The 12,000-nt window shown below is 37.1% G+C and overlaps 1 protein-coding gene across 5 annotated transcripts in view; it reads right to left on the reverse strand.

The window, feature by feature from the left end:
* The window catches only part of LOC105202881 (rhophilin-2), a 33,681-nt gene that overhangs the window by 12,320 nt on the left and 9,361 nt on the right, over positions 1–12,000 (reverse strand). The window contains exon 1 of one of the 5 annotated variants that reach the window (XM_011171711.3): positions 7,462–8,851. The exons of 1 other annotated variant lie outside the window; for it this stretch is intronic. In XM_011171711.3, the coding sequence (XP_011170013.1) occupies positions 7,462–7,491 (30 nt within the window). In that variant the 5' untranslated portion in view covers positions 7,492–8,851. Of the gene's footprint in view, positions 1–1,786; positions 2,265–7,461; positions 8,852–12,000 lie in introns of those variants that run through there. 3 more of the 5 variants (XM_011171596.3, XM_011171795.3, XM_039451507.1) reach the window with 3 other exon arrangements.

A 12,000-nucleotide genomic window follows, 5' to 3' on the forward strand; every position in this document is an offset into this window, starting at 1 on the left:
CTGGTCGCATAACTGTTCGCTTTCAGGCGAATCAAAGACGAGGCCGGTCGAAATCGGTATCGCTGGACTAAATCGGCATCGGGCATCCGTGCGTAAAGAGCAGCGAGATCCACTGTGGGATAGCCTTGCCATCCCACAGTGAAGTGTCTCGCGCATCCTGCGCGTGCAATATTCAGTTGAAATGATCAATTAAATTATCATCGTAATAGCGAAGTGCTATGTGCTTCCTTCTACAACTTGATCTTGAAACTATTTATAAAATAATAATTTAAATATTCTACACGGACCGTTGCTCTTTACAAAGAACGTGTCCGTAATATATACATTACAATTCAAGTAGATCATGAAAAACAGAATAGAAATAAATAGAACGAGCGATTGTAAAACGACAATTCTGTCATTTAGTATTTATACAAACAATAAATTTAAATAATATCAAAATAGTTACAACAATAGAAAACTATTAATTTTTTTTTCTGTTATAGTATTGCCACGATAATACAAAGTTACTCCGTAAGCAGACGGATGTAATCAGGGATCGGTAAAATAACTGATACCACTTATTTAAAATAAAATATAAAAATATATAAAATAGATTCCAGAAACTTATTTAAAATATAAAATAAGAAATATATATTTTAAATAAAAATTTTTAATACAAAATAATTTTTATAATTTTGTTCATTTGAATGTATTGCACATTGAGTATTTCCATGTATTTAGTTGCGACTGTATTATACATAGAGGAAGCTCTTCAACGAACTCTTCAGCAGAATCTTTAATAGAATTAGACAGGTGTCAAGTAGGATCATCGCGTCACCCACCGCCATTGTCACTTTATAACAAAGGATTTTGTTTTTTTTATTTCAATAAAGAAAGCTAGATCCAAGCAAAATTAAACCACAGTAAAAATTTATTTAAAATGCTTAGTTAGAATTAAGTATTTTCTTTCTTTTTTCTACTTCAAATAAAAAATAAGAAATAAATCATAAGAAGTTATTTAAAATACGGCCAACTCTTAAATATAATATAATAAAATAATAATAATATAATAAAAATGGACGGCTTAAATATAATACATAATAGAATTGTTAAGAAATAATATATAGATTATTATTCTGCGCGTAAGTTAGACAACATTAAATTGACCCCTTTTTCGTGGAGAAACATTTACATCCCTTACCTTTCGTATCCCTTTATAATTTCTAAAAGTTCCTAAACTGTAATACACGCCTATTCTTTCAAAAGCTATGGTCGCGTGGGTTAACACATTATTATGTAACATCGCCCACGTTGGGTACGTAGGTCGCACACGGACACCCGATATTCCTAATTCGTCAGCAGGTGATTTATGTGACCTCGATATAGGCGGCCTTGCCTAGCGCGAATTCATAAGACAAAGAAGCGTGCGCGCGTTCAAATTATTGTGTATGCAATCATTTTTTTCTTTTGTCGCTTGTCCGACATTGTGCGCATCGCAAAACAAATACATTCGCGCTTAATAATAATGATTTTCCGTGGAAATTCGCACGATTTACGATGCGGCAGCACTGCCAGCAGCGAATGTTATCGGGCGAATCCATCGTGAAGTAGCAGCGAATTTACGTTATATTTTTTTTTATCCTCCACGCTGATCAAACGGTATCGCGGTATTTACGCTGAAAACACCGTAATTTTTAACGGAACTGCACGGGAATTTAACGTAGCGTTTTCAGCAATTACCGAACGCATCTATCGTGGAGAGAGAAATTGTAATCGAGAATCATTAGAATTGAATATATATTACTGTTGTCTCATAGAACTTTAACGTCGGTCGTAGCGAGCACAGCGGACGCGATTATATCGCACTTAACGCGTGACTCTCATTTAGCAAACCGTGTTCCGGAGATTTGCCTTGGACACTCCGTCGACTCGGTGGCCGGCCACCGTCGTATCTTCCCGGCGACTAATCGCGAGAGGTGAGGTCGCCGGAATATGGGTCCCGCGGACGCACTCCGGCGCTCGGTGAAAGGAGAGAAACTCCGTAAATAATACAGTGGGGATGGATAACGATGGCTTTTTTTTCGCGTCTCCGTCTCGCCGCGATTCGCGTACGCACCCACCCGGTGCGTATGCGTGCGATTCCGATGAAAAACGCACGCTCGCGTTAAAGCGGCACGGCGAAACGCCGATAAGACGATTTAGAGAGGCTCTCCCCGATCGTTGCGCACAACTATCCTTCCGCAGAAGTGACTGATCAGCACAGTCATTTGCGTTTAGCGAAGCCACTGACCCGAACTCGATTTACATACGTACATTCACCCCTATAAGCGATATAATATTATTTAATATTAAATAATAATCCTGAGATATTAATACAAAATTGTTACATGTCCACTTCCGATAATATTATATGAATATTATATGAAGAAGTAAATAATATTATATTATTTACTTCAATATTTTAAATTATCAGGAATATTATAACATTTAAATGTAATGATTATAAGGTTTATAAATATTTATATTAATTTTTACATAATAATTTACATGAATTTTTCACTATAATAATATTCGTAGAACATTTTCGTAATATTGAAGTAATATACCACGAATAGAAACAGACATATAATACTAACACAATATTCCCATAATGTTCAAAAATATTATTATTATTTCAATTTTTAGTAATATTCGTATAACATTCTAGGAATATGCTTATGGGGCCACGTCACGTACATACTTCGCTATGAGCGATAAGTCAATAAACATTTGGGAAAAGGCGGAAGTAACATAACTTTCTAATTGAAGAGTAATGAGAAAAATAAGGACAGAGATATAAGAACGAGATCTACATACATGTTTGATGTAAATGGAGTAGGATAACGGAAATTAATCGCTTTTTACTTATATCCTTTAATTAAAACAAAAGAAGTGTAGTTATCAATCGTAATACTTCAACACGAGGTTTCTACGCGGTCGATGTCCCGCATTCTCGTCCCGCATTTAACGCGATTCTGAATATATTTTTAAACGATCGTCTCTTTTCTCCGGTTTTGCCAGAACGAGAGAGTCGCTCACTCACAGAAAATAATGTAAATCAGATTTCAGAAAGCAAATTTGACTTACATAATACTTACGAAGGCGAATTATATATCATGTATTATGCATAGAATAACTCGAAAGTAGTCAACATTCAGTTCAACGTTTAGCAATGGCAGTTGAGCAATATTTTCGTCTATGCCGTTTGCTTATTATCTTTATTTTTTTCTATTACTCGTATAAAGATTTGTATTACGTATTATGCGCTCTATTCCGACGAATTTACGTAAATCTCTTACGTGAATGAAATCTCTTACATGAAGAAATCTGTTAAGAGGCATAAATAGGAATTTTAATGCAATGTATTACCAAATATTTTACTTGACCTACAATACTTTAGAAATAGTTTAGGCCCACAGAAAATCCTTAATTACTTAAAAGACAGAATTTAATTATTAAAATCATAAAACGAGCTTCGACGTGAATGAAATCTTTTACATGAAGAAATCTTTTAAGAGACATAAATATTAATTTTAATGCAACGTATTACCAAATATTTTACGTGACTTACAATACTTTAGAAATAATTTAGCCACACAGAAAATCTTTAATCATTTGAAAGAATTTAATTATTAAAATCATAAAACGAGTTTCGACGAATAAAAACATTGAAACGTATTTAAATAAACAAATAAATACAAATATTAATTTTAATAATTGTAACAATTACTAATCATAATCTGTTAATACCTTGGAGCAATATCGTTTATTTGCGGTAAAAGAGTGAAAAGAAAACCACAAGATTCTTTCGAGTAAAAAAAATTTTTTTGTATCAAAGAAATTTGGACATTGTTATACGGTTAAAAAAAGTTTCTTCGATTTGCAAAAATTTTTTGATTGTCCCTTTTATTAGAATTAAAGAAATAGTTTGACTGTGCAACGAAAATCTTTTTTCAAATAAAAGAAACATATTAAAAAAAAATCAGATTAATGAAATTATTTCTTACATTTTTTGTCAGTACTTTCTTAGATTTAACAAATTATTTATTTAAATTAAGCAAATAATTTATTTACTTAAAAAAAAGACTAATAACGTCATTTCTTAAAATCAAATAAATTTTTATTTTCCTTAAAGGTGTTTGCACTTCAACTTTAAAAAGCCAAGTCAAAGAAACGATTTCATCAATTTAAACATAACTTTTCTCTGAGCGCAACTCAGTCGAGTGTAAATACAAGCAAGCGAGAAGAAATCCCGAGGAAGGCGGACGCGATAATGCGATTTCGCTTGTGGTCCACGTACTCGGTGGTACTGCCGAGAAGATACCGTCCGATGCTGGGAAGGCAGCGAGCTGAGAAGGAGTTCGATAACGGTATCCGCTGCGAATGATCCCCACCCTCTCGTACGCCGTAGACATAGTCGAACGGACCGAGAAGACGAAACGGGAAATAAGATACGTCCACATTTTTCGCGGCTCCTCGTAACACGCACCTGTCGTCGACGACATCGTACGCGCTGCCGCGGGAAACGAGCCATTATAATTCTGAGGTTTACACACCTATCGATTTACCACCGCCGTTTTATTCAATCTTCTCTCTCTCTTTCTCAATGCAATTGCATAGCTACGAATTCAGCACGCACGATAACAGCTAAATCATTATTAGGAAGCCATTTCAGTGGAAATTTCTGTGGAAATATTACAAGGTATGAGGTATGCTAATAACAACGATATATCAAGTTGCAGAATTTATGAAACCACATTACAAACGATATAATTATTAATAACGACATAATTATTAATGTTCGCTGATAATTCAAAGTTAGCTTTCTACCGCCAGATAACTTTTCGATACGTCTCGCATTCCCAAGATATGACGAAAAAAAATCGGGCTGTAAAATTTTAATACCACACGTGGAGGGGAAAGTCGAAGGCTATCGGAGACATAATATATGGTAAAACTGTAAAATTCCAGATTTTCCCGTAAAGCCGCGGCTGGCATAACATTAGAAGCGGAACCAGATTCCACAGCGGTATAGTTTTCCCTCGCTGCATGCTGCTGAACGTGCAACTACTTTTACCATACATATACGGCAGGAATGTCTAATTGTGCACGCGTTTCTGATTGAGACCCACTTTCCTCTTCCGGTAACAAGGGCACGCGATTTTTTTTCTGTTTTTCTTTTTGCGGAAAAAGTTTCCAGGGGCGTTAACAGTGCGCTACAAAATTTCTTATATTAGTATTCGCCTCGCTAATCGCAATCTAATGAAATTTCTTTTGAATTAATTGTTAAATCTTCCGCCGTGTGTGTTCGGGAATGAATTTATGAATTTAGGACCCGAAGATCACGGTTCGGTAGGCAATAAAACTCCTGCACCTGGCGATTAGCGTCGTCAGCGTTTCTTCTTCGTTATCCCTGGTGACTAGACATCCTGGTTTCCGATCGCCATCGTTTCTGAAATGCTCTTGACGTGTCCCCGGATCGCGAGATCCAGTTTTGCAATTTAAATGTATATGATTCGAAGACGCGTTCGCATTCCTCCATTAATACCTCATCGTATCAAAATTTCAAATCTCCAATAATGTTAATATTCTCAATTAACGTGAGAAATCAATTTTTTTTTACTGAGACAAAATGTAAATATCTATTTCCGTTCTCTAGCGAAAAAATCCCCGAAGAGAACCAAGTTTCTCTATTAGTATAATCGAGTTTATCGCTCGGGAACAGATAGCCGGTCTATGGTGACAGCGAGGCAGTAGACGTCCGTTCGTTCGGTTCGCTAATCCGCGAGCAAGGGCGTCGCCCTTCGCGCTCGTCTTACGTGGCGTAACAGAAGCCGATACCGGGTAGCACGCAGCAGGAAACGCAACCAAGTACGTCCAACGAGCGCCGCGTCGTTGCTCCGCGTCGAGGCGTTTCACGCGCATTTTTAGTCGGTCGATGACTCCGAAGTCGTATTAAACACCGGCTACGCCATAATTGAAATTACGTAGTACTGGAGTTGGAAACGCCCGGCTGGTTGCGCGTGCGGTTTCCTCCGTTGCCTAGGAGTGTGCAGAGATCACCGGCGAAGAGCGTACGAGGCGCATCCGATCGTACACAACAGCGACATTATTGGCGATTCTGTTCGAACCGCAGCCCCGTCGTCGAGGTTCGAGCTGCTCGGTAGCAAGTGCGTGATTCGTTTATTATTCCCTTACAACTGCTAATCACCTACCAATAATTACGATCTCGTGAAAAATAAATAATTATAGATTTATCGATCGGCGCCACTTGTAATCGTCAGTAATTTGAGTGCTTCAACCGTTTATCGATCAGCGCCTCCGATCGTGCTCGTATCTTTAAATCGCAAAATAACAGATATGGGAATCGATTGCGCGATCGATCGGATTTCGAAATGATTTGAGAATTTATGGGCGCGTAGGAAATGATAGGAAAAATAGAGAAAAAGTGAAGACGTGTAGATCGTCGCGGGCAGGAGGGAGGAACAAGATCGTTCCGGTTTACACCTCGGTCTAATTAGAAACGGCATGTCTCAGGTAGCTTCAAGGCTGTCGCGTCCTTCGCGATCATTGCACGCTCGACATATTACCACACGAGGAGGAGCCCCACGCTCGGCCAAGGGAGAAAGGCGGTGTATGGCGAAAGAGTGTGCGTGCCTGTGTGTAGGTGCGCACGCCGTATACGTATTTATACCTGACGCATCCGGGGAATTGTACTGAGGATGCACCGAGCGCACATTTAACCCGTCGTCGCGTCGGTGGGTATGCTAGATCCAGCTTGTTCCGCAACTCGCCCTAATTCGAACCATTGTTATTCGCATATTTCAATGTACACAGATGTTCAAGAATGGAGAATCGGCAACGATTCAAGCCGTACCGGGGAGAGAGGTTGTTTTGATGCCTTTCGAACCTGTTTTGAAGCCATACTTTTAAGGAAAGTAATAAAATAAGGAGAATTATGCATTGCGGAGAGTAAATTGTATATTGTAAACTTGAACAAATTGAAGCTCAAACGTATCGTGTGTAGCCTTAGGTAATTCGTTATTATTATTTTTAATGAATCCTTGAGACTATTTGAAGAGCTCTCAGACTGCTCGTTGTTGAGCAGTTTGAAACCGGAACTTTTTAGAAATCAAGAAGAAGGTAAATTCTTTACCGAGTAAGGCTCTTGATTGGAAGTATCATTTTTCATAAATTGACTTTTTCAAGTATATTAATTTACGTATCCCTTGTGTTGAATTCCAAATGTCAAAAGGATCATGAAGATATTTAGAAAATCAAATCTCTGACTCATCCTTCGAACGTTTCTCGACTCATTTGGAAAGTTTTCAATCCTATCGATAACTTCCAAACTTGGCAAATGCCTGTATGTGTTAATGGTGAACAGTAGCGAGTTCTACGGTTGTGCTCCAGTAATTTTTAGACGATAGCTCTATTTACCTGAAGCTTTATGTCCGGAAGTATCAGCATCGTTCGCGCGTCCGTTCGCCAGGGCGAACAGCGGGTATCCGAGTTCACTTTTCGATCCGTCTCCTCGCTTTCGCGTACTCGTTTCGCACGTCCTGCCCGGATGACCTCTCGGAACGAGAGTAACACGCGACCGCCTCTTCGTCGTCGTCGTCGTCGTCGTCGTCGTCGTCGTCGTCGTAGGAATTTTCTAGAACCACCGCCGCGAAGTTTCCGTGGAGTTCTCGCGGTCGCGTCGTTCGCACGGTCGACCGGAAGTGCGAGGCGGCTCCTCTCAACGAGAGTACCGATATTCGGCGAACACCCGCGAATAGGTCCACGGAATGTTTCAGCAATTCGTGAACGATCGCGAAGGATGAAAATTGCGCACTATCGAATCTACACGATCGAAAACGCAAGATTGTCGCGTTACCGAGCGGAAGAAAGCGGCGGTGCGTTTCTTCTTCGCGTAGCGTCCGTTCTCTCGGGGAGAACTATTGGAGAACTCGCGTCGCGTGGAAAACGGAGAACACTAACGACGACAGGAAGGACGAGGTCAGGGAAATCTCGAGGTCGTCGAACGGACGACGTTCGATCAGCAGGTGAGTTTCAGGAGCGCGAGATTGGAGCCCGTCGACGCGATCGACGCGATGGCGTACGCGACTTCCCGATCGGCGCGTAGACGACGATCCATCAACGGCATCCTAGAGCTCGGCTGGAATCGGCCGCGATCGGTGCGGCTCGGCGAAAGGGAAAAAAGAAAGGGTTAACGCAGAAAGAAGAGTAGGGATGGGCCCGGACGCGAGGATGGGCCTGCTAGGCGCGCGGCTGCGAGAGGAAGGGAAGGCATGGGAGGTGGGAACGCGCCGCGTGTTTCTCCGCGTGAGACTGTGATAAATTTCTCGACGGAAATCTCAAACATACTTCGACATCCTTCGAAGAAATCGAGACTGGTAATTGGTATCGTAACGCGATAATTTGACCATCTTTTAGCGAAAGTAATAATTTAACTTCGGTTTATCGAGAGTGATCTATAAAGATAATATCATTGCATATATACACATCGCCTGAAAAAAATTCTTTCAAACAAATACAGATTATAAATATATTTGCGATATTTTTTTTAATATACTTTGTTTATATAATTAATATTTATATAACATAATTTGCGATAAGTATCACACGTCCCAATTAATAATCTAATTGGTACCTGTCACGAAATGAGAGAGTTGCAGGTTTAAACCTTGGCTGGAGTAATATTTATCGCAATAAGTTCTTTACTCTTTTTAAAGATGCTTGCCCTGAGAGAAAAAATCGTTAACTAGACTAAATTTTTCAACTCAATTAAATTTTTTTAATACAACTTATATGTACATTTTAGTACAAGTTCATTTTTTTATATTTCACTAAAACACATAAAATACTTGAACTCCAGTTTAAGCAATCATATATGTAACCTAACTCCATACATATATTTAACTGAAATACATAAATACTTAAACTGAAGAAATTCAATCAAGTTACAAAATTTAGTCAAATTAACAACTTTATTTTCTCAATGTATAACATTGTTATTAAATTTAATGGTTATATTAATTTAGATATTATTTCTATTTTCAGTATACAATTGCGGCAATTCAGTTTACATAACTGAAAAATATATTTATAATTGATATAAAATATGTATTTATAATTAATATAAAAATATATATTAAGTATCAAGATCTTCTTCAACCGAGATGGCACTTTCTCTTATTTTTAAAGAGTGAATCTTCAACAGAGATTCGAATCGATGTTTTTGGGACACTGAAATGGAGAACAGTAAAGAGAGACGGTACTTTGTAGAAAAATATGATAGGAATAATGATGAAAATATGATAGGAATAATGATAACGCTGATTTTTGACTGCCGCCAATTTATCGCGTCGTTAATCAAACAGTCATGATATAAGACAGACACAGTTAGTAGGAGCATTAACGTTGTCGTGATTGCAAATGTCATGCGAACGTGAACTATCCCTGAAATTGCAATGAGGTCTTTGAGTGCTTCTAGGTAAGTATTAGCGTAACCAAAACTATTTAAACGTGTAATTAAATAATTCTTCTGTGTGCCATAGTAAGAACAAATATTCATTATTCGTATTACTTTAGCGTGTAAAATGTTTCCAATGACAAAGGATTTATTATCGTTACCTATAAGACACATTACTCTTCTCTTTCTCTATCCATTTCTCTATATATATCTTTCTCTGTTGTTTAAATAACTCAATTCCAGAATATTTTGAAGCTATTTCCGCTTTTAAGAAAGTACATTCGCAATCGCGATCTCGTGTACCTGTTCGACCGCTGCGATGATTGAGTTGAAAAGAGCGACAGATGGTTGCAAGACCTTTTCTTCTTTGTCGTAGCACCTTAGAAGTATTTGCACTTCGACATTCCAAGCTGACTAGACTAGATTGTCGCTTTTTATACATTTCGAATCTCAGTAGCTTGAAAATCCATTGAAATCCGTTTTTGTTAAAATAAACTGGGACGTAAAAAAATTAATATATACAGATAACTTTTTAAATATATATATACATATACGTACTGAGTAAAAAGTTATTTAACTTAATTAAATTTTTCAACTTGATTAATTTCTTCAGTTCAAGTATTTATATATTTAAGTGAAATATATTATATAAATGTTTAAACTGAAGTTCAAGTATTTCATGTTATTTAAATTAAATACATAAATACTTGAATTAAAGTAATTTTATCAACTTGAAAAATTAGTCAAGTTAACAGCTTTTTTTTCAGTATATATTTCAATATTTATATTGATATCTAATGACGTAGCTCCAATTTGATATTTCCTCTCTCTTTCTCTTACATTTCACACAATTTATTTTTATTAATTAAATCATAATCTAAACTAAAGTTTCCTTATTTTGAAAATGCCAATTACATCATTCTTTGTGTGCATAAACCTATTATGTTGATAAACGACCGCCTCGATAATCGAACTCTCGTTTCATTTCCAGGGTTGGGTTTCCGACGCACCTTCATGATCCATGTGAAAATTGTGCGAGATCTCATTTACGGGTCGGAACAAAATGTATAATTCAGAATGCGGAATCTCCATATTGCAAATCGAAAGTCGCGAGATGGAAAGCCGACGTCGAGAGAACAGCGCTGAGAGAAAGGCGCTTGCAATGATTAGTTCACCTGGATAGATATACGCAGATGGGCATGGAATCGCGGGAACATTTCTGCCATCTGCGTCCGTGGTACACGCGATCTTTTCGAAATATTTCGGATCGGACCGGAAAAATTTCCGCGTTGTGGGAAAAGGCGCGTGCATACACTTGCCGCTCCATAGAACACGCGCCTGGTCAAGCGATATTTGAGTAATCGATTGCGAAAGAACTAATCGTTTTTTTTTTTACTTGTCGCACCTAGAAAAACGTATATTCGGATGTAAAAATGAGAAGCGGCTTATTCAGGAGATTCAAAATTTACGCTCTCGACATCGAAATCGAATTGAGATTTACGTGACGTTAGGTGATCATTTTTTCATATCAGCAGCCTCGCGTTATGGTAATTTAAAACGATGCATGCAAACAAATGCATCCGTTCAATTTCGTTCTACGTGAGGCATGTCTATGCACGGAGAAAACAATTTCTTTGAACTTAATAAATTTTATTATATGCAAACTTGGAACGATCCAAGCAAACTAATGTTTGAATCGATAAGTACAACTAATAATAGTGTCACTTTCGCTAAATAATAAAAGTTTTTCTTAATTAAAGATAAAAATTTTTATTCAAACGAATAATGTTTCGTATAAGCATATGTTGTTTCAATAAAACAACTTTTAGCAACTTTCAATCAAATAAGTAGGAAAACTGAAGAGATCTTTTTCTCTGTGTAAGTGCTGATTTATTGAGAATCATATCTTTTCCGACTACTCATGAAAACTAATGAAAATCTACTAAGAAGTTAATTGTAATATGATAAAATTGTTGAAGTGTAGCTCCGAAGAAACATAATGTTAATTAAATCTTGATTTGTTAATGTTTATTTTTCAAGTTATGAATAAAACATGAAAATTTCGTATTAACATAATAATACAATACATTCATGCCTAATTGTAGCTCCTGCTCATTATTGAATAAATAAATAAATTTGAAGAGAAAAATCATTTAAAAACATGACTAATTAAGTAATTGTATATTTGTGTTGTAACTTAACAACATCAATTAAGTTCGTCTTTGGCCTTTCAAATATTTATTTAATATAGGCAAGTTTTTTAATTCGTCGATTGGTTAATCGCATTACGCGCAAAGGCAGCTTTTACAAAACAAAATTGCATTTGTGCGGAATGCACTTGATCAATCGCTGAATTAAAAAACTCATCTTGTATCGATGTATCGATACTCGCCCCTTGTTTATTCAATTCAATTTTATGCAAGTGAGCTTTCCTCTAAAGGGATACAAACTCATCAAACCGAAGATAGCAATTAACCTACGACACATTATCTATTTTATCA

Source organism: Solenopsis invicta, chromosome 7, assembly GCF_016802725.1.
Source record: "Solenopsis invicta isolate M01_SB chromosome 7, UNIL_Sinv_3.0, whole genome shotgun sequence".
Classification (NCBI taxonomy): Eukaryota; Metazoa; Arthropoda; class Insecta; order Hymenoptera; family Formicidae; genus Solenopsis; species Solenopsis invicta.